General features: G+C 41.2%; 2 protein-coding genes across 10 annotated transcripts in view; one reads left to right on the top strand and one right to left on the bottom strand.

Moving 5' to 3' along the window:
- The window catches only part of ccdc177 (coiled-coil domain containing 177), a 166,728-nt gene extending 155,787 nt beyond the window's left edge, over nucleotides 1-10,941 (top strand). For 3 of the 8 annotated variants that reach the window (XM_040041387.1, XM_040041388.1, XM_040041390.1), the window contains 3 exons: nucleotides 2,951-3,016; nucleotides 5,235-8,623; nucleotides 10,700-10,941. In XM_040041387.1, coding sequence (XP_039897321.1) covers nucleotides 2,951-3,016; nucleotides 5,235-7,787 — 2,619 coding nt within the window. In that variant the 3' untranslated portion in view covers nucleotides 7,788-8,623; nucleotides 10,700-10,941. Of the gene's footprint in view, nucleotides 1-591; nucleotides 762-2,950; nucleotides 3,017-3,725; nucleotides 4,012-4,060; nucleotides 4,484-5,234; nucleotides 8,624-10,699 lie in introns of those variants that run through there. The other 5 variants (XM_040041391.1, XM_040041393.1, XM_040041392.1 and 2 more) reach the window with 4 other exon arrangements.
- Nucleotides 10,942-11,557: 616 nt separating this feature from the next.
- On the bottom strand, nucleotides 11,558-22,851 carry plekhd1 (pleckstrin homology domain containing, family D (with coiled-coil domains) member 1). 2 transcript variants are annotated; one of them, XM_040041422.1, is made up of 14 exons: nucleotides 22,316-22,851; nucleotides 22,017-22,191; nucleotides 19,283-19,376; nucleotides 19,051-19,140; nucleotides 18,534-18,610; nucleotides 18,276-18,367; nucleotides 18,129-18,181; nucleotides 17,867-17,961; nucleotides 17,626-17,719; nucleotides 16,803-16,993; nucleotides 15,583-15,715; nucleotides 14,207-14,351; nucleotides 13,613-13,756; nucleotides 11,558-13,183 (listed from the first exon to the last, which is right to left on the bottom strand). In XM_040041422.1, the coding sequence occupies exons 2-14, from the start codon at nucleotides 22,169-22,171 to the stop codon at nucleotides 13,026-13,028; spliced, it is 1,521 nt and encodes a 506-aa protein (XP_039897356.1). In that variant the 5' UTR covers nucleotides 22,172-22,191; nucleotides 22,316-22,851; the 3' UTR covers nucleotides 11,558-13,025. The 2 variants fall into 2 exon arrangements, with proteins under 2 accessions (XP_039897356.1, XP_039897355.1); XM_040041421.1 differs by having other exon boundaries at nucleotides 22,017-22,851.

Here is a 22,851-nt window from a genome sequence, read left to right as displayed (position 1 = left end):
AGGAAAATTGGAATTTAAATGCTGGTGCAAATGCTGCTCAGTCAGACAGGGTGCTGTGGTATTGTATGGCCTTGGTTGATATGTTGAGCAGAGACGAGAAGGCAGAGGAATACTGAAAAAAAGCTATGCGATTGATGTATATGGTTTTGTTACTGATCTATTATTGCATAAGCAGCAACCTAATCTACTCTTTGATTGTGTTATTTAATAATGATCCTTTATAATCTTCTACTCAAAATTAACATAGTTCTCAAAATGAACATCAACACAGCAACCTGTAGTGTTTGATCACCGACTGCAACAGTCTGGTTGTAATCACTTTAAGAGGGATTTTTTATTTTTATCTTGTGCTTTTATTGATAGTGAAACAGCTCAGTCTGAACTGCTCTGCTGCAAAACTATGTGAAGTGATTTTTTTTAAAGAAGAAGAAGAAAAGGAAAAAATATGTATAAGTGTTAGAATAAGTATATATTTATTCAATTATGTGATTCTGGCTTCATCAAGCTATGACCTCCAGCTTGGACTGGAGCTCTTTGCATCTAGCAGAATTAGCGATTCCAAATCTGAGACCCTGTCTCTCTGTCTCTCAGTCAGAAAACAGCAGTGCCCACTCTTGGTTGGGAATGAGCTGCTTCGCGGCAGACTCTGAACACTCTGGAATGATTATGAACACCTTGGTGAACCCCAGAGCTAGAGAAGGTGGCAGGAGAGAGGAAGGTCTGGGCATCTCTGCTTAGACTGCTGACCCAGAAAAGTAGAGGTGGGTGGATGACCAGTATTGGCAGATGAATATATCAGTCATGCTCTAATATGAATCATTTCTAACTGGAAAACTATCTGGTGTTTTACAGGAAAACTGGCAAATAGGCAATCATGACAGAATAACCAGCATTCACTGTGCTTCATTATTGTGGTCGTCATTGTGACCCTTCCTGTTCATCTTCTGAAAACCTATATGAGCTCCCATGCTGCTAGGTTGGAAACCACTACAGTAATCAGTGTAATAATATGTATCCTAAAAATTAAAAAATTATGTCCACATGTTACTTTGTTGGCATCAAGCAATAAAAAATGTTTAGTTTAGGATTTGAATTCTAAAATTCTCTAAAGCCTTTTAAATATTAGAGGAAGCTTATGCATAAAGTAACAATTAAAAAAATAAGTTTTTTTTTCTAACGAGTTTAAGAAAAATACTGCAAGTTTGTCAGATCTAATATGTTTCTTATTAATTATGTTTGCTGTTTTTGAATAGGAAACATTAAAATATAAAATGCATCCAAGAAAGCTTAAGTTTGGTTCACTGCACTTGTCTAGACAGCTGTACACACTCACTCCTTGTGTTCAACCCTGAGCAAACACGGGTACAGTAAGCTCCTGGCTCGATGCACTACAATAGTAGTAAAATATAATAATGTGGAAAATCAGAAGCTCTCTGGAGAGATGGAAATGTTCTGAGGCCTTTTTATTTCCAGGTCGGTAAAAGAGTTTGCCATGTCTCTATCCATACTTGTCAAAGTTCTGCACACATGTCCAGCTGAAAATCTGATCTGCCTTTGAAGGGAAATGAAATGGGTGAATTCATTTCAGCTGAGGCTGCTGACTGTCAGAGTCATGTAGCCAAAAGTGCGTAATCTCTCAGTTCCTCTTTCGCTATAATTTCCTGGCTGGATTTATCTATTGGCTCTGTGTAAAAATAGCCTTCCTTAAGTGGCTTGAACGGGACGTAGATCCTCGTAACGGCACAGATACGGGCTCAACTGTGTTTTTATAACTGAGTTCCTAAATCGATCAGATGCTTTTGAGGATCTGTCTTTCAATAGATCCTCAAAAGCAGAAGAGCTGATACAGAATCACTTTCCCAATCAGGATATATTAAGGAAAATCTTTGAAATATTCAATATGTTGGTTGTTGCATAGTATTTATGGTATACCACATTAAAGATCTGGTGGTCTATAACTTTATTGGTTGCAAAATACTTAAAAATTTATCTAGAATAAGGATTTTGGCATCTCCAGGTCGGATCCTACATGATGTGGTGGAATGCTGGGTTCTCACCACTACATGGGCTGTGTACTGGTCTCCATGACTGCACCAAGCAGCTCACCTCTCGATGAACCCCCCAGTTCAGCTTTGGTGGTTGGGAGCATGCCCTACCAAAAACAAAAACACAAACACAAAATTTCTGCAGAGCATAACCCTGCACCAGTGAACTGTGCAGCAAGCACACCATGCACCGCTCTCCTTTGGCTCCCCTCGCAGACCCCATGCCCCCAGTTAACAAGCCAGCCAGCACGTTCCTTGTTGTCACTTGTTACCCGCTGTCCTCCCGATACAGCTTGCGGGTGGGGCCAATTAAACTCGCACTGTTCCCCACAATGGGTCAGGAGTTTAGTGGGTCATCATCAGAGCTTTTTTCACCCAGAGTTATCTAATCCTGAAGCTCTGGACCAAACCAGACCAGTCTATATGCAGAAGAGGGCTTTCAATTAATCAACTGCATTTATTAGTGGGGTTGCATGTGGTGATCAAATCCATCAGACTCACAGAGAGAAATACTAATCTTTTTCAACTTCGACTATTTGTACTAGATCTGTGAGAACAATAGTTGTGTTACTACTGATGCCAGTTGTAGTACAGTAAGAAATAATGTTATTATCATCAGTATTTGTATAAAAATGACTTTCATAGGAAGTGAAAGTAGTAGTACAAAAGGTACAAGCAATAGCAAAATGTAACTGTAGTGGTAGTGTCAAGCAGGGGGGGTTACCTGATGCATTAGTATCCTATTCAACTAAAAGCCTAAAAGAGTTCAGGCTGTGTTGAAGGCCGTGTGTTGACTTTAAAGCTCATTAGTTTGGCACAAATTCTGCTTTTGCCTTATATGCAGTATTTTCAGCATTTTTGCACATGTTTCAATTAATCTTTGCACCCATTTCTCATTTTCCTAGAAAAACAAGAAGGCAATGAGGGGTGGCTCGAGAGCTGTATTTGTAAGAATTCCCCAACTCATTAATGTGAGTGCGAATGGGTGAATGTAAGTGAATGTGTATAAGTATCAGTCCTTTTATTTATGTAACAGAGTGTTAAAAGTCTATTTCTAAATGCTTAATTTAGGCCTGAATTAACTACATGTTGGGAATATTCTCAAGAAATGTTGTAAAACTTTTACTACACCTTATCACTGATATCATGGACACTTTAAGGTGTAAACTAGAAAAATGATTACATACATTTCAAGTACAGTAATGTTTATCCAACTGACATTAATGTCTGAGAGTAAACCTTCACATCAGACATGATGGCTTCTCTGATCAGAACATCAGTGATGGTTCTAAATAATTATCCTATGACACTGTGACACTGAACCAATTCAATCATACCTCTAGCTGGCACATTAGTTTCATGAGTCAGGTTTTATTTTCAGTTGTGCTTTTCCTATATGTCTTCTGTAAAAAGAAAAAGAAAACATTCAGGCCTAAATTAACTGTGATCATGCTGTAAACTAGGGTGACTGTAATTTGATCCAGTGTGTCAGTTTTCAAGTGTAAATGGCCTAATGGAATGTTTATTCTATCATACTAAAATAAAATCCTCGATAACTCAGTATTACGACTGCTTGAGGTCAGATGACCTCCCTGAGACACCCTTAGCATAGATCTGCAGTGCTCTTTCGCCCTCTGGTGTCAATTTCGAGTAATTACATGCATTTTGATTTCACGCCCAGGAGTGGTGGCAGATGTCAGCTTTAAGAGAAAGTGCTGTGACTGGTGATGAGCCAGCCACAGATTAACAAAGACCAATTTTAAAATTCCACGCCTTTTTTATTCCATCAGTATTTTGGAAACATCTCCTACAAAATCACTTCTGGAAATGGAAAATAGACACGTTTTGGAAACTGGCTAATATTCATTTTCAATGGATAAACTGCGTGCGTGGTACAAAAGCAGGCCTGCAGGAGGATCTTTGCTCGGGGGTAACATTCAGCACCATTACGCCAGTTTAAGAGCTTGTAAGTGGAGTGGACAGGCGCTCGGATAATTGCAGAGTGCACTCAGTATTTTTAGCATATTTGCCACAAGCGGGCGGAGCCAAGGAGGGTGAGATGGAGGGATGCTGAAAAGCAGGTGGCGACCGCTGATGTTTACAGGATGAACTTTAGGGAGGGAGGATGAGGAAGGGAGGAAGCTGGATAGGAGAGTCGTCGTAGTGAGCAGATTTCACCGCGAGAACGGTTTTTATCGGTGTTTGTGATCGCGGAGAGTGCACATTTTCAGCGCCGGCGCTCAGAGGCTGACCGGCTGGGAAAGGCTCCGTCTGTGTCTGTCGTGTCGCCGGAGATTGCAACGATGTGATGCACCCATCTTCGGGACGACGGCCGAAGCCTTTTGCCTGAAACCTGATATTATGCAGGAGACGAGGCTTTCTGGACGGATTAAAGGGGAACAAAGCACCGGTTTAGAAAACGTTTTGCGACCTGGCAGGTCAGTGCATGCTTGCGCGACGCAATACCGCATTAAATTACAGCCAAATCCACCGGATTTAAGCAGCTGTAATGACTGTTGTTGTGCACCAAAGCAATCAGCAATCTCTCTTTTGTCATTTTTGGAGTTTTAACCTTGAACCTGAGCTGTTGGTGTTGACAGTGCGGAGAGGGTTTTATGCCAGCATCCTGCTGATATGCAGGAGAAAAGTCTAGGCCTTCACTGTTTGTTACCAGGTGTGATGAGTCCATGTTAGTGAGCATAATAGTGTCCAGTGGTTGTTTACTACTTTCACACTCCATGATGTCACATTCTTTTTCCAAGTAAGCTTTTAGGATCAGGTGCTTAATAATTCATACCCCAGACGTCTGTGCGTTAAGCATTTGTAGGTTGATTGTGTGATGTAGAGTGAAAAAATATTGCTATGAGTAATCAGATTCTCTCAGCCCAGTAACTCTGCCGAAAATAGATCCCCCCGTTAAAGGACTGTGGTGTTTTTCTGTGTTGTGTCTCTTCCCTGAAGGGGGAAAATGTCTCATCTGGTGTAAAATCAGTGAGTGCACGAATATGTGTTCATGCGTGCATGCATGCATCTCTGGACCTGTGTAATGACCCTCCCCCCACAGACTGCATCTCTTAAGCTCTTGTCTCAGTGCTATGATCCTCTAATTGAAACCTCTCCCCACTTTTTCATCTATTTTCTCTCCTGTTTTATTCTCCCCTGCTCACCCTGCCCTCTCTTTACCTGCAGCCAACTATGGTTGACCCCTCGGAGGCTGAGGAGCAGAATAAGTGTAAAGGCCCGCAATTCGACACACCAGCTGTGGCCACCGAAGACTCTCGACTGCCAGAAAACACAGATAGCACGACAACAGAGGAAGATGGGGATGCTGGTTTTGAGACGCCACCAACCGGCAGTTCAGAGCCAAGCCCCTGCCACACTGCATCTCCAGCGGCTCCAGAGGTCACCTCTCAGGACTCAGCACCTCAGCAACCACAGACTCAGACTGACAGCGATGTGTCTCCAAAGCTGCACCTGGATCTGTACAACTTTGACTCGCCGGCCGCAGAGGGCAGCCGATACGTTTTAACGAGCCCCCGCTCTCTGGAGGCGTGTGCTCGATGCGGGGTCAAGCCTGTGGAGCTGCTGCCTCGCCCGCTCTCTGACTTTGCCCGTGAGGCTCCTGGCCGCTCAATGCGTGTCGCCACAGGCTTGTTTGAAGTCTTTGAGAGGGACAGGCATGCCAAACTTAGGCAGTGCAGGGAAGAGAGGGAAAGGATTGTTAGGGAGGAAAAACGAAGGATTCTTCAGGCGACGGTCAATAGCAGCAATGCATCTTCTGTGGATAAAATGTCCTCTGGCCTCACCCAGTCTTCTAAGTCTGGGCCAGTGACCTCCAGCTCCACCCTCAACGCTGGAACATCATCTAGAGCCACAGCATCAGGTCAAGCCTCCAAAACAGGTGCAGCTCTTTTATCCAAAGCACCTGCCTCCACTCTTAGTACCTCCCCTAAATCTTTTCATGCGGGACCAACCACATCCTCAAAATCTGGCTCTACACCCTCTACACCAGTTTCCAAGAGTGGATTTCTAGGATCTGGAAAACATCCTCTGTCTTCATCCCCTGAATTAGTAAAGCCCACACGACCACTTTCATCTGGCCCCCCACCAGTAGTTCGGAAGTCCTCTGGTGGTAAATCTTCAAACACTTTTCCTAGACCAACGCCGAAACCCCCTTCCTTCCCCAGAGCCAACTCCACTTTGACTTCATCAGCGTCAAAACCTGCAGTTCAGAGCTCTGGGATACCTCTGAACGGTGTAACAGGAGGACCATTTACACAGCACAATGGACATCTTGGATTTCATTCCAAGGTACGAGGAAAAAGCCATTCACTGGAATCTTTACAGCGAAGGATGGATCCCGTCTGCTCTTCAACCTCCACTACTACGACTACGACTACATGCACCTCGTCAGAGTCGGGCGCTTCTTCTTCTTACAGTTGGGATGGTGCACGAGAACACTGGGCTAGAGTCTCCAGTCCTCGAGCTCGCACTCTGGCCACTTTCAACTCCCTAATGGGCCGCAGCCTCAGCCTCGGCGATCTGAGCCACTCTCCTCAGACGACACAGAAGGTGGAGCGCATAGTAAAGGAGGTGAAGCGCAGAGGGCTGAAAGCTGTGTCTGAGAGAGACCGCAAGATAGCAGCTTTGATGCTTGCCCGATATCAAGAGGAAGACATCATGAGCCAGACCCGCTATGTGGCTCACCTTCAGTGGGATAGTGAGCGCAGGATGGAGGAGCTGCGTCGCGAGCAGGAGGAGCGAGAGAAACAGCGTGCCGTGCTTCAGTGTCAGAGAGTGTGGCAGACACAGGTGTCGCTGCGTCAGCGAAGACTCAGCCAGCAAGAGCGACAATCAGCAGCAGCCAAAATGCGACAGGTCGAGGAGAGCGAGGAGCGATGGAGGGAGCTTGCAGAACAGCAGGAGCGTAACCGCCTGCTAAAGTTACAGCAGGCAGCGCGAGAGGAAAAGCACAAGAAGGCTCTTCAGGAGCAGAACCTGAAGAGCCTGGAGGAAGAGAGGGCTGCCATGCTGGAGCAAGAGAGGCTGCTGCTGAATGAGAAGCTCACCATGGCTGAGCTGAAGAGGCAAGAGAAAGAGCACCAATCCCAGGAGGAGAGGCGAGGTCTGAACAAAGCAGAGAAGAGACGTCACATCGCCCTGATACAGGAAATCGCCCGTAGAGAGAAAGAGGAGAGGGATGAGGCCAGGAGGTCAGCGGAGGAAAAGCTCAGCCGTTCCCTTGAAAACTACGAACAGATAGTCGAACGTCGAGGGAAGGAGCTGAAAGAGAAGGCCAAGCGCGAGGAGAAGCAGATCCAGAAAGCACGCAAGGCAGCAGAGAAGCGCGAGAGGCAACAGCAGCAGCTGCTGGAGGCTCGCGTAAAGGAAGCAGAGAAACGAGCCCAGCAGGCAGCTTTGGTGGCCGAGGAGAGGGCCAAAGAGAAAGCGCAGCGGGCAGTCCAGAGCCGACAGGAGAAGGAGAAACTGCAGAAGCTCAACAGGCAGCGCGTGGAGGAGGAGGAGAAGCAGAGGCGTCTGGAGCTGCTGCAGTCCATCGAGAGGAAGCTGGAGAAGAGTGAGCAGATCTTCAAGGAGAAGAAGGCAGTGTTAGAGAGCGCCCGATCTGTGGCTAGAGCCTCTTTTCACGTGCGAGACAAAGTGCGGGAGGAGACCAACATGCGTACCTTTGATAAAATGGCCTTGGAAGCTCAGCTCAAAGCCAGTCTCGATGAGAAATAATCATAGCTTTGTTGTGGACTCCTTACTTCTGGTCATGTGCTTGGGTCCTGCCTTCATTATGGCCTCAGTCACTCAACAGCTTTACCTTTCTACCCATAAGCACCTGCAATGTTATTTTTTCCCTCACATATCTTTACCCATCAGCTGATTTTACTACATTTTTCATAATTTTTATTATCAACACAAACAAAATAATTTTGTATCGTGGATGTAATGAGACTACAAACTAACAGCAACGCCTGTGAAACACATGCAGTGGACTTCATGATAGACATGAGAGTTTTAGGACAGCAGCAAACCCCTTCTCTTTGCCTTCTGCTACATCGATCTCAGCTACTGAACTGAAAGCTCTGCTGGAATGAAAAGAGTCATTGTTTACCAGGAAGCACAACTCCATGACAACTGCATAGGCTTTTAAGGGAGCACTCATGGAAGAGAAGAATAAGCATAAGAAAAAGAAAAGGCAGATCGCAGATGATCCTGGACCCTCAGAGCAAATGAGAGATCCTTTTGTACATGCACTGTGACACAGCATGAAAATAAAGCCCTGGGCTGAACACTTAACCGCTGACAATGCAGCAGTGGAGGGTCATGTGCACGATACCCGTGCTGATGAAAGCATCGGAGGACACTGACTTCCACAGCAGGGCCCGTTTCACCGCCCTCTCAAGGGAACAAGAGGGAGGAGAAGCAGTGTGCAGTGCATCAGTGTCAGGACTCTCCTGGTCATGCCGATTACAGTAAAATAGGGCATTTTCAGAGTGCACTCTGAAAATGCCCTATCTGGCCACTGATCTGCTCCCACAGCCACCTGGTGACCACGTCAAGGTCAACAGGTACGAGTTTTTATTGCTTCTGCAGCTTATATAATACCTTCTGTTTTGTTGCAATAAAAAAAAACACTTGGTCACACTGACACTGACTCGACAGCACAGAGGGAAATAAAGACACATGAGTCGGCATGCAAGCCAAGAGCAGGTTTTAAAGGCCTCTGGCTGCACTAATCCTACAATCTCAGATTAAAAAAAAAGGAGGATGTGCATAGTCTTTGCCCTCAGATGTAGCTGTTGCCATAGTGACAGAAGTCAGGATGAAGCAGCAGGAGGTGAATTACTGAGAAGGGAGAGTGCGTGGGAATTTGAGGGGGCTGTCTGTGGGAAACTGGATCTTTTGGCAGCTCATTATTTGTGGGGTGTTACAGGAAAACTACTCAGTTCACTTTGTTATGTGTAAAATCTATGTGAGGCAGTGGGAAATTACTGCAGCGTTCCCTCTCTTTACTTATTCAGAAGTCGACCTTCACCTGGAGAGTCAGCTGCTCTCCCTGCACGCAACTGCAGCCAGGAAGTAGACTGAACTGAGCAATTCGGGCAGTCACATGTTGGATATCTAAAGCCAGAATAAATATGGCCAGCAGAGGACTAACAGGCTTATGGCTGACTGATCCGCAGTGTTCCAAGCATATAATCATAGGGAGGTGATGTAAGGTCGGAGGATGAGACAGCATATCTGTATGTGCTCATGATGCGATTCAGAAGGTAAAGTCGGCAATCTAAAGTATAGTTACTGTCAAACACAGAGGGTGCTGCAAATCTAGTAATTATTAACAACAGAAATAAATAATAACTCGCCCTGGAAATATAGGAACTTGGTTTACACATTTGCCTAACAAGCCAAAGATCCCCAGTTTGATCCCAAGAGGAGACATAAATCCCTTAGGGGTCGTGCCATGTGGTGCATCTGGTATAAAATAACATCTGCCAATTCAAACATGCAGCAGGCCCTGTTGTGATGACCCCTTTTGGCTAGAAGTAGCTGTTAAAGAGGATATTCATGTTAAGGAGATGGTTCATCACAAAAGTTCAGTTTATTCCTGTAACATCATTTATCTGTCTGGATGGCGTTTATGTGCTATCATATTTTAAATGGTTTGCCCTTTTCTTGAATATAATGGAACCAGACGGCATTTGCCTTGTGTTGAAAGCACCATAAAAAGCCATTTGAATCAGTGTCTCTTTCCAGAATCACAATACAGTTATTCCGACATTTCCACAACCCTTGTTGTAACCAGTTTCAAGTAGGCACTATTTTATGTTTGCCGAACTACATTCACCAACCCTGTCATTACCCAAATTGTAGTTTGCCTCTAACAGCGAAGAGACGTTCACGCTAATGAGAGGTTCAAAGAATGCAAACATAGCTGACTCCCACCTCAGCTGATCAACTATATGCACACTTTTGTAGTTAGTGCTGCAGAGCCAGTGCAGTTTTAAGTAGCTAATTGCTTTTTGTGTTGCTTTGAAGCAACACTTGAACATATATATATCAAATATATTTAATGTAACAAGTGAAGATACCATCTTTTTCTATAGACAATTAAATAATCAGTATCTGGTGTGCAAAAGATAAAAATACATGTTTTTTTTTAAGGTAACACAATGAACTGTCTGAAATGCACATGCATGTTACCAACCAGATTTACTTCGTGATACTGAAAACGCAAACAAAATGTCTTTTAAAAAGGTATTTATTACTTGGACTGTGTAGTACAATGCTTGTGTAGACATTCTTGTTTTAGTACAAGTAATGAGTCTTCCTAAATAAAGCAGAGAATAGTATTTCACCATCAATTATATTCAAATAAAGTGCAATAACAACAGAAAAGGACAAAAAATCAACCAGTTGCTTGTTGCTGAAGATGGTTCTTTATGGCTCTGTCTTTGAACTCATGTAAGTCTGCAAAGTGAATGCAGTCTGAACTAAAATGCCCAAATCTTACTCTGTACTCTGGCTTTAGATTTCTTCCTTATACTTATTTTTAACACTAGCCTTCATTAAACTTCTGTTTTACTGAAGACCAAACTGCACTGCTGATACCCACATTCATCGCTGTCTTATTTTTTGTGTTTCAGGTCCTGGTGATGAGCGTGAGCTGGTGATGTAACCCACAAGCCTCCCGACAAAACTGTTCCTCCCACACTGAGCTTTATCAAAGTGTAAAAAAAGCCTCTCCTGGTGGAAATACAGTCTTATCAGATCTAATTTTTTAGGTTTTTATTCAGTTTGTACCCGTTAACAGTGCCAACTATTGTTCTGCAGAGAAGAAGAACCTTCCGCCTTTTACCTGCATCAGTGAAACAACGTGTGCAAGGTTCAAAAACAGCTTTATTAGCATCAAGTCGTGTTTAGTCCCGTATGTTTCCTTCTCATCTTCCCCTTACATGTGGGCTTTGTTTCTGTATCACTTCTGGTGTTCCTAACATTTGTACATTATCATAAAATGCTTCCTTTGATGAATTACATTGAGTTGCATTATCAAGAAAGGATTTTTTCAGATGTAGCAATAACGAAATGGTCGTGGATGATATCGAACGCATCTGTCAGTTCATCGTTTCCGTCAGTCCTCTAAACTGAAGGTCTGTGCATACAATCAAAAGTGGAAAAATAAAAACAAACATTTTTCAAGTTGGATTTGCATTGTCTGTGCCATCTGCTTCATTTAGTAAAGAGCTTTTTCAGGAATACAAAATGGTAAAAGTACTAGCAGTTACAGATACATCTTTAACACAGATATTCATTGGTAGAAGAATCAGAAAAATGTACTTCAAATATTAACAGTAAGTGTAATTTATATTTTGCATCATTTTTCTTGTCTTTTTATTTTTAAAAAACCTTTTTAATATGGCAAGGTTTTTTAATTACAGGTGGTTCCAAAACTAGTGGTCAGGTCCCTGCAGGGGTTGGAAAAAATCAATCTGACAGGTCCTGAGAAAACTAATGGCGTGGAAAGTCTAAGAAACAAGTTCCTACTTCTTTTTTTTTTTTTCTAATTCTGAGCTTTGAACTTTCTCGGTTTAAGACTCAGTTGAAATCAGGTTAGGTCATTGTCCTACCTTTTTTCCCTTCACATGTGCCATACAGACGAAGAACACGTGTGGATTAACAAGGATGCTACCTTACTATAGGGTGCAAGAAGCAGGACACAGGACAACAACACACTCCATGTGGATTCCCCTGAGTATCACCCACAGCTGCTCCCAGATTGGTGCAAACTGCCATGATCAACAATGACCCAGACTTTGTACTAAGGAGCTGGCGGGGTAAAGACCTTGTAATGTATGTTGTTCATTAAATGTCTTTGTTCTCACATCCACCTCTTAGGGGAAGTGACTGAAGAAAGATTCAGAGCTATAGTGCATTTGTGAAAATTTACCTATTTGACCTACAACTAAAATTAAACAACAGGTTTTCTATAAGAGGCCACAAACCAAAGACACAGGGAACCACTGATTGGCAGTAAATCGTTTTAAAAACTTGTGTTGTTAGTTTTCAAGCATGAAAAGTAACTAGTTAATATATTGGTTTAAGTTTAGCTTAAGGATACTCACATGTGGCTTTATCAGATCTGAAAGCTTCACATGGTCATTTTCAGTCAAACGGTTCCAGAAACTGTTGACCATAAGGAACTAAAACTCAGCAGCTATTAGGATGTTTCCACTGCAAGAATTCAGAAAATATGGATATTCACACATTCTCTACGTACTGTTTAAAGAAACTAGTGACCATGAGTGAATATGACTCTTTTCTGACAGCACTATATAGTAAATAAACTGATACAATCAACACTTAATAAATAGAAATTTCAGACAATAATTAAATAGGGTTATTACTAATGCTTTCTTGAAGGTTATGCTAAAAATAAATAACAGTAAACCCAAAAAGGAGTAGGTAACGTGGCATTCCTAGTTTAGCTTATGTGATTAGTTCCTTCTGGTCAACAAAAGACATAATTTATGTTAATGACAAAATTTAAAGTTCTACTCTAAAATAAATCCCCACAGCTCTATACAGCAAAACTCAAGAGCTGCTTTGGAGTCTTGTTTTTCACCTAGGCGCTTTAGGCTCCACAGTCGCTCTTATTTGCCTAATCTTCACAGTTTTCCCTGCTGTAGGAATTTAGTTCCCAGTTTAACTCCACTAACATTCCTAGATCTGTTGAGTCTAAAAGACAACAAACCCATCAGACCATGAGAGAACAGAAAAAGTGCTCTTATATTTAATCTTTTAAATTTTGACTGATCAACTAAAACTTTGTCATGGTTTCAAATAACACAGATTTCTGTGCACATTCATTTACAGCGTCTTAATGATGGGTTTGGTAACAGCATCTCTGGGTGACTCTGAGACTGAGGTGAAGCTAAGGACCGTTTCTCTTCTTTTACCTCGCTCTATCTCCTCTCAGACGTCTGTTATGTTTGTGGCGTCCTTGCGAGCCATGATCTTGTACACGCTCTCTCTGAAGCTGCTGTCTGAGGTCAGGTGTCGGGCGGTCTCCCTCAGCTCCTCGATGCTGCTGCCGTCAGCATTGGCTACAGCGAACGACTTGGAGTGTTTCACTGTAGCGAGACAATGAAATGTGGAGCTCAGTCAATGGAGTGCTCCATTTGGGACAACGACATTTCAGAAATGTATTGCTTTAATCATTTGTCATGAAGACAATGTGTTGCTTTTCTTGATTTTTTTAATAAATAGTATTAGGCAGAGATCTTGGGTTTTTGGACTGGTAACCAGGGCTCTGAAAAAAGATTAACTAAACAATTTCTCAGACTCTATGGCAAAACCTAAAATAATTACTATTATTTAACAGTCTGTAACCGTAATACAAGTATAAACTCGATAAAATGGCATCGGATTTTTGAACACTTTAGAAAGAAAACTTAAACACTCCACAGAGAGAGCCAAAAGTACCTGAGAGTAGGGACTTGAGCAGCTTGATTCTTTGGTGCGTTATTATGCTATGATGATTATTTCATGATATTACTTACACCAGTGACGCTTCGAAGCTCGCCTCTGGATTCGGCAGCTCTTAATTCTGCGCGCAGCAGCTTTGTGAAGGTATACTGCATTCTTCATTATGGCTGGGAGCTTTGCCTCAATTTCTGCTGCACAGATACACTCCTCAAAGAACCCTGGATACACACAATCAGATGCATTCATTATAAAGAGGATGCTCTGCCTTCAAACATGTACCCTCAGGCAGGGTCCTGATTTCATGCCTTAGTGGTAGCTTGGAAACTTACAATGACAGGTTAAAATATGGCATTGTGGTAAAAAATTACAGAATCAGTTTTAGTAAATTTATCTAGTAAATTTTTTGTCTACTGGAATATTTAATAAGAAATGATTGAGTCATATTTTCTAGTGAAAATACAAAGTCACAGAGGTGTGAGAAGTGCCCAATTAAATCAGTTTCCATGGCAATAAAACGACTATCCCTTGTTCTGCGTGTGCATGATCCACCGCCACAGTCAGATTTCTCCAACAACCGACTTAAGCTCTTTGAATTTTTCAGTGCACTTAATGCATCATATTGACCAGATAACTACACCCAAACGGATAACATCAGTGCATGCACTCACTCCTCAGCTGTGTGACGTCGCCCTTCATCTTCTCATCTCTCTCTTTGCTATGCTCCAGTGAGTTCAGGCCTTTCTCCAAGTTCTGCAGAGCCTCTTCAGCCTCTTTTAGCCTCCTCTCCAGCTCCATCCGAGACTCTATCTCTGCCTGGGCAAAAGGGGTAATAGAAAGCCAAGTTTATTTAAGACCTATACTGTAGAGGATTTTTAGTCCATAGTATCCTGATCAGTTGCTGATGTGTTTTTGATGCGAGTTTGAAAATTGAACTTAAACAGAATAAATATTGATTGATGTTAGCTTTTGTCCAAAAACATCTCTGTAAAACTCAATTATGTAGACATCTATAGTGTTAGGCTATCCCACATGAAGGTATTCTGCATCTGAAACTGCTCATCTGCACTTTACAAATAATCAACTTAAGCTGAGGCCTGAGAAAAAGGGATGCAGAAGAAGCCGTCTGAGCAGGTGGACTAAGGTGATGAAGCAAAGCAGGCAGAAAACAAATGTAATTTCGAACAGAGAAATTAGACAACAAATGAGAGTGAGAAATCCCGTCAATGCAATGCATACTTTAAAGTCAGGGAGATCAGACTGAGTGTGATGGGCGAGCCAGCTGATTATAGGCAGGATGCAATAGAAACAACTGACAGGATGTCATCATCACTCTTTCTAAGTCTTTAGTGGCGTTAAGGGTGTTTTTATGAGGATTTTACATTCAGAATGTTTTAATTGGCCAACATAAATAAAGGAATGTAATTATTAGAAGACTTTGAAATATTTTGAGACGTCATGACTGTAAAAAAAAAATTATGATTTATTCCATTTAATTCCACAACACTAATACATGCTAGCTGTACCAGTGTAATTGACTTCCTGCTGTGATTTTGCTGCTATACAGCCACTCAGTAATGTATAATTTGTGAGACAGATGCCTTAAATTGTGTCATTTCTTTTAGCAACAGTTATTGAAAAAGTTAGCTTATTTTTCTTATCTTTTTTTATGTGAATATAAATTTACATTTGCACTTTTGTCTTGCATTTGGATGCAATGTAAAAAAAAAAAAGCATTTGAGTAACTTTTACAGAGTCTGTAGCAGTTGTGATGCAGTTGTTACGAGATGCTACACTGTTGTTATAGGTGTTAAAATATGATATTATATGTTTCCAGCAAGCTATGCTGTAGGGTCTGAAGTGTCACACATCAATACATACACAGACTCATCTAAATATCTAAATTCTTTGGAAGTTGTGAGAGAAAAAAAAGTTCCACTCAAACTACATTTAAAGACTAAAGTCTGCTGGCGGATTAACGCAGTGATCTTTGAAAAGGTGTTTCATTAACATGCAGGCTGAGAGCTGCTGAGTCACGCCGTGTTACCTTGAGCTCAGCCTCAGTCTGCTGCTTGTCCACACTGAGCTGAGAGAGCGAATGCTGCAGCGTCCGGGCCTGAGATGAGTAGTACTCCCTCTCCTGCTGCAGGACTACAGCCAGCTGCTCATTCTCCCTGATCCTGAATAAAAGAAACCACACTCAACATTAAAAAGGAAGCACACACAAAACCCGACCAACTTAAAGGAAGGGTTTGGTCTGTGGGTTTTTAAACAACACTGCCTGTATGGTGGATGCATCTGTCAGTTTTCTTACTGTCATGCTGCTCACTGAGCTCTACAGGAGACACATGAATGTACACCTCAGGTCATTTCTGGGAAGAACTGGATTTTTTTGTTTAAAGATAATCTTTCCATGAGTATTTAGTATCTGCTTAAAATATATTTACTGAACTAGTTTTTGAGGTTTTGGATCCCAAAGGCTCAAAGTATTCCTTACAGAATAATTATGTTCCATGGTTTATTTCTGTTTTCTATCTGTGGAATTAACTGAATTCCTGAATGTCAAATAAAACTGAGAAAATTTATACTTTCATCGTGATACGAGTATGAAAAGGGGCAAACACTGTATAAATAGACAAGTATAAATAAGCAAAAATGCATCTACAGTTAATAGACATTGTTGTGAGATCCATTCATGAGCATGCAGGGTTTAAAATCTCAGCAGCAGCATCCTTTATACTACATTTAATGTGATCCAACATGTCTAGCGTGATACAACAAACGAAGCAATGTATGAGAATGTTTTCAGTCTGATTATGTTACATAGTGTTCATATGACAAAAATACTGCTGTCAGTCCAAATGTGACGTAGGAAAAATGGCTGAGTAAAGGTCAAGCGTACGGAAAATGCAATGTTATAGGTTTTAGCATTTTGTAACTGAACATTAGTGCTACACAGTCAATAACAGCTGCCTGTAAAACTTCACTTACGGCCGCCAATCAATCTGCTGGTTCTTTTAGGATCAATACACATTTCCACTAAGAGTTACATCCTGTAATACAATATTATAGAAGTTCCCTGTCAGACTGTTTTTTGTGATATCCTGGTATGATGTATGATTCATCAGTCAAAGAATATCAAAACAGAACATGGTGTTATTGGATGTACCCTCTAAAAAGAATCAGAGAAATAAAAATCCTAAAATATTCCTTGCTGACTCCAACAATGCTCTGCCAGTAATCGTTTGCTCTTGAGGTTACACCCACTTATCCTCAGCCTGATCTTTCTCCTTCAGCAGGATCTTCATTTGCTCCTCAATGTGATGCAGGTCCTGCAGCAGGTCACCGTCCTCAGACTCCATGCAGCTTTTTTCTGAGCTCTCCTCCTCCGCCTCCTTCTCCTCCTGCTCCTTTACTCCCAGCAGCTGCAGCGTTCGCTGTTTCTCCTGGGACAGCTCCTGATGAGAAATGAAAAACAGGGGAGATACAGATTTTGCTTACTTAAAAAAAAAAAATAGTTGATTTGTCACATATACATTTTTTAAAATCCCCTATTTAATACTTCATATAAGCCAAGTGAGAATCTTTTCATTAAAATCAACTTTGTTTATTGTGTCCAACATACTGTTTTAAACCTGCCTGACGTTATTTTAGCACTAAGTACAACAACAACAAAACCATAACAAGCAGCTGGATAGCGTGGTAGTGAGACTACACGCCTTTGGAGCGGTAGTCGCAAGTTTGAGTCCCGGCTGAGGATATCTGTATCCAGTTAGGGTCCATTCGGGAGAAGGGTCTCATGGCCTGCTCTCCCAGTTACATGAGGTACAACACACATGCTACGGCAAGGGGGAGCCAGGACATCAGGGGGGTATCATCATCCCCCCCCCCCTGACCAACACTTGAAGAGGTTGTGGTTTTAAAGTAGTTAGTTCAGTTCAGAGTAAAGTAGCTAGTAGTAGAGGTGAGGTGTAGACCTCTGGAGCTGGGGAGTGGCCCCTGACCCCCGGATAAGCTAGAAGGTGGTCTGAAATCATGTAGTGTGTCGTCGATTCCTGTATGATACAGGAATAAGTTTTCAATTAAATACCTCGAGGGATTTTTGCAGTGTGACCGTCAAGCTGCTCAGCTCTTCTTTTTCACGCTCGACACCTTTCAGGGACTGAGCTGTGCCATCCAGGTCGCTGCAGTTCAGCACGAACAAACGTGGAAGTAAAACAAAACAGACAAAGAGATGGGGATAAAACTGTATTTAACCTGCGTTAAATCAGCACCACTACAATGATTGAGCATGGAGAATTAAGTTAAACGTATCAAGGCTGAGTGTGTACAGTTTGATCTGCTCCTGCTCCGCCTTTAGCTCCACGACCACTTCTTCAAACTTCTGTTTCTCCTCCTCCAGGATCTGGTTCAGACGCTCCAGCTCCTGCATGGACAAACAAACTGCATAACTATTAAAACATAACACATCAATGATCTCATGATGAAGGTGACTACTACATCTGCATCTTTCATTTTATCATCTCCATATAAAACTTAAATGATTTGTTTATTTACAAATCAATACTAATCTCTTAATCCTTGAAAGTTCACCTCTCTCTGAGCTCGTTGATGACTAAGCTCCTCAGTCTCTTCCATCAGTTTATCTGGAAGAAGAAATAAATATATTGCTAATACCCTGCCTTCACTTGTAAGACCTTTGAAAGGTAAATTTATTCAGATGACCTTTCTCCTGCTTACCCAGGTATTCTTGCTTCTCTTTGGCCAGCTGCAAGCCCTGAGCCTCCAGACTTTCAATCATCGCTTCCCCCAGCTGTGCATTTTTCCATGTGCTGTTGGGAAGATGCAGTGATTTGAGAAAATCAAAGCACTATTAGCAAAATTAAAACATTCAAATGCTTTTAAAAAGCTGCAGCAGACAAAGGAAGCATGTTTTTAACAGCAGAAGAAATGTGTCTCAAAAATAATCATTCTGAATGAAGTAAATGAATTACTCACACTTTCCCTGACTCATGGAGCATCTCCATCCACTGGACCTGCTCCTCCTGAGACTCAGCAGCCAGCACTATGGTGCCCTGGGGGCCAGATACACTGTGTTTTACATGTTAGCAGCTAATCAATGATCTTTTCATGCTGTAAAATGAATTTTGGCTGGGGCGGTGCTGGTAGTGTGTCTCTCTACAGCTCCAGTCAGTTAACTATGTGCAAGTTGTTTGATATGTTTATTTTTGTATAAATTTGTTGTTGCGTGTTGTCTGTGTGCAGCTTTTTCTCCACACGCAGCTTCACAGATGACAAGTTTTAGACTTACGTGACATTAGTTTGTTAACCACTTGGGGGCAGTAGAAAAAAAACTGTAACCACAACATTAATAATTAACATCTACCTTATTTTAGAGTACTTCCTCCTGGCATACGGATTTCTAGCTTAGTTTTTGGTGTCCACCAGCTTATTTTAAATTTGATTTAAACTTGCAATCATTTATAATGTAATGGGAAAAGATTTTTGTGCTTACAGAGAAATCTTCAAGGTTGATGATGATGGCAAAGGGCATCCCCAAGTCTTCATTTGCTGACACCACACATCCTCCCAGAGGAATGACTCCCTAAGACAGGAAAAGGTTTTGTTTTTTTGGTCATTTGAGTTCATTTGATCTTTCAAAACTAAACTAAAACATCAGAAAACAAGCACATCTCTAACTTTTGCTCAATTTTGTTATTGTTACCAGAGATACTGCAGCTGCTCACCTTGGGGTGAATGTTGAAGTACCTGTTGGTCTCAAAGTTTCTCTTCTCACTTTCTGCGTAGTAGAGCAAGAAGCTGTCTTTGATGATGAAGAATCTTTGTACCAAGGAAACAATGAAAGCAAGACTGAGTGAGTCCTGTGGGGCTAAAAGGAACCAACGTCTGGCATCGCTCTAAGTTTTGGTCACTCGATTGACTGAATATGAAAATGTTTTTGCTGATAACCCATTAACACTTTTCTCTGCTCGTTTTTCAGTCTTATTGCACACACGTCTTCTGTAATATCTTTACTTTCTCATTACTGAATCCATGTTATGTTAACACACTCAGCCTAGGGACTCAATTTTCTTTTACTGCTGCTGCACTAAATAATTTTGTGGTTTTGAAAAAGTTTCTGTTCAAACAACTGTTGAGTTGCTTTGGGTTAAATAGCAGTGACGAGTACAGTTATTTCGTGTATGAGCTGCTGTTTTCTGTCTTTTTTTTTTTTTAGCATTAAGAAGAATATTCATATTTTTCCTAAGTCCACCGGTCCAAGCATCAGTCTGTTCATCACACCAATCATAACACAGATAAATGGGTGGCAAGAATGGAATCATTTTTTTATGTATTAAAATGTAAAATTAAGTTTAGAGTGTTGTGAGAGCACATGTTTTATCATTACAGACATACTATAAGTATAATCTGGATGAATATGATATATAATATACAATTTTAAACCAGTTTTTCTTATATAACATAATCCCATTTATCCATCTACTAATCAGAGTACTGCAAACAGGTCTACACACTGGAATGATAAAGCCTTAAAATAAGGATGTTTGTTTCAAAGAGTCATTACATTAAATTAAATCTGACACATATAAAAAGAGACAAGAAAATTAGTTCATTTACAGTTCTGTGCAAAAGTCTTGAGCCTGCCTTTATCTTTTGTTAGGAAAATAGGAAATAGGTACAATTATTTATTGAAAAATGTGCAAACACACATGTAAATAGAGTCTATAGAGCAAAAACAGAGTTTGTGCAATTCTAACAAGTTTGAAATTAACATGAAAAATATTTGGCATGATTTATCACTCCAAAAGACCTGTTTCGACTTATTTTCAGTCTAGTTTTTATTTAATTTGGCACGCACCAGCATTTTCTCTTTGTTTTCCTTCCTTAAAAATGGCTTCTTGACAACCGCTCTACCACTGAGACCATTTCAGTAAACAGTAGATGGATCAACTGCACGGCTAGAAGCATCTCTCAGGTCCCATGTTAGGTCTTTGCTGGATTTTTTTTTCCCTATTAAGGATGTGACTGTCAGATAGTACAGCTAAAGCTTTAGGCCTACCACGTCCTCTTTTGTCCGCAGTTTGTCCAGTTTCCTCACAGGACATGCTGCACACCATCTAAACAACTTTTCAGGTAGCGGCACTTTGTTGTTGTAAAAATAGTTCTTTGCCAGATTGTTTGTCATGTGTAAACTCAGCATTAGTTCATCATTCAATGTTTGAATGATTCATAGGTCAGTGTGAACACACAGCATTTCATCACAATACAGAAAAACACTGAAAGACCTTCAGAAAGCCTTGTAGTCTCATTCCTTGGAAACAAAATATAAAGAAATGAATAATAACTCAAGACTTTTGCACAATATTGGACTAGTTTAGGGAGTGGCTTTGTGAGTTTGGGTGGCATTCATAATGGAAATGACTGACTAAGAGATATATTTATTTTAGAAATTAATCAAAACTAGTGAATAAAATGTTAACATTTAGTTTCTAGTATGAGTACATCCTACTTTTCCAACACTACAAGATGTTCCTGTCTTTAGAAAAATCTCCTACAACACATCCAAATGTGTAATACTCATCCTGACTTTCATTAAACTATTTAATTTTCACCCTAAAAGCAGCTGTGAAATATGCTGGACTATTAACACTTAAGGCTGATAAGTCTTTTACATACATTTCATCCCACTGGTTGGGAGATTTATATTAAACAGCTGGTAACGACAATAAAACCTACTAAACCAAATTTAGCACAGAAATCCAAAGAAGCACTTACTGAAAATTTTAGCGACCTTTATGACACAAGCAGCTGGGATAGGTTACAAATGGTGTGCTGCAAATGGACTCTCTGGATCCACCGTATATTGTCGTTTTAACTGTTATGTAAACTAAGAGCATTACCATGACTCAAGATATCAATCCAGGCATTTTGACCAAATTTAAACTGCTCTCAGGATATACTGAAAATGCGGGTGTGGATAAATATTTCCTGTTATTATATAAAGCAATCCTCTAATACAAAACATGTCAAAGTACAGTTTACAAAATCCTATTGCTCTCTTCTGGGATTAAAAATAAAGAAGTTTAATCAATAAGCATTCATAAAAGATAATAAATAAAACAATTATTGTCAATTTATAGGGAAAAATTACTCCAGATGTTTTACCTACAATTTGTAATGCAAATTAAAAGGTTTAATTTTCTCTCAGTATACAAGAATTTTTATTTTACAGCTGTAACAGCCAATAAATGAGTTCTAAATACAACACAGCTAATTCAAACTTTTAGTTCAGACTTTGATACAGGAGAGAAAATTCTAACCACTTTCTAAACATGATTGTTTTGTCGCTGTCAAGGGGCAGCCTGCAAACTAAAGAAAAAGCTGAGGCATCAAGAGAATTGATCACATTTAGCTGTAGGATCAAAACAAAACAACAACTTAGTCACACCTCACCCTCACCTGCGCGACCACTTGGCTGATGGCCGACCGAACGGCCTCTTCCAGAGCACGCCATGCAGCTGCACTTTGGTGCTGATGTCCAGCAGTTCAGAGTCTGACTGCTCCATTGATGACCAGGGCGAAAACCGAGAGTTCCTGGATGAAGACGAGAACATCCTCTGTGGCTTCCCTCGCCCTGGGAGGTGGGACAAAAATGATCAATAAAATAAAAATAAATAAACAAAGCACAATGCAATCACTCAATAACAATTAGTCCAGCAACACCCGATAAACACACACATACACGCACGCATACACACATAGAGGTGCTGCAGGCACAGCTTCAATACAAAGCAGGAAAAGCAGCAAGCAAATCCCAATAACTCAGCAGGGCGGAACGATGCAGCTGCCAATACGCTCATCAGCTGGAGGCAGACTGACTGCACAGCGACGATGAAAACAGGATGAGAGGGGGGGGGGATACTGGAAGGCAATGGGGGAGGGAGAGAAGCTTTAGGAATGAGTTGCTAAATCTGAAGCCGGTCGATATATTCCAGCCAGTAAAAGCTGTTATTCAGATTACAGTATTTGCAGAGAGGAGCAGTTTCCAGTTATTGGCAGGTATGAACTCTCCAGTCTCTCCATCAGTCCATCCTGCACCCTAGCAGCGAGTTAAGAGGAAAGCCATGGTTCCATAACTTTCTATTAAAGAGGATGAAGAGTCAGAACAGTTGTTGTATAGCTTTAGTGTCACGGATATCAGATTCATTTACAGAACATGTGTCCGAGTGGATGGACAGAAGATTATAAAGATACCGATAGTTCAGCCTTGAAATCCAGGACAGAGAAATGCTGT

Source organism: Simochromis diagramma, unplaced genomic scaffold, assembly GCF_900408965.1.
Source record: "Simochromis diagramma unplaced genomic scaffold, fSimDia1.1 OVJJ01000304.1, whole genome shotgun sequence".
Taxonomy (NCBI): domain Eukaryota; kingdom Metazoa; phylum Chordata; class Actinopteri; order Cichliformes; family Cichlidae; genus Simochromis; species Simochromis diagramma.
Note: the sequence above shows the minus strand (reverse complement) of the source record. Positions and strands in the feature narration are given on the sequence as shown.

Coding starts and splice junctions, on each gene's coding strand:
- plekhd1 (XM_040041421.1), bottom strand. CDS start 22,171: ATGTTCTCGTCTTCATCCAGGAACTCTCGGTTTTCGCCCTGGTCATCA. Junction 18,182..18,275: donor AGAGAAGCAAGAATACCTGG/GTAAGCAGGAGA, acceptor TTCTTCTTCCAG/ATAAACTGATGGAAGAGACT. Junction 15,716..16,802: donor AAAGATCAGGCTGAGGATAA/GTGGGTGTAACC, acceptor TCTTTTATTCAG/GATCAGGGAGAATGAGCAGC.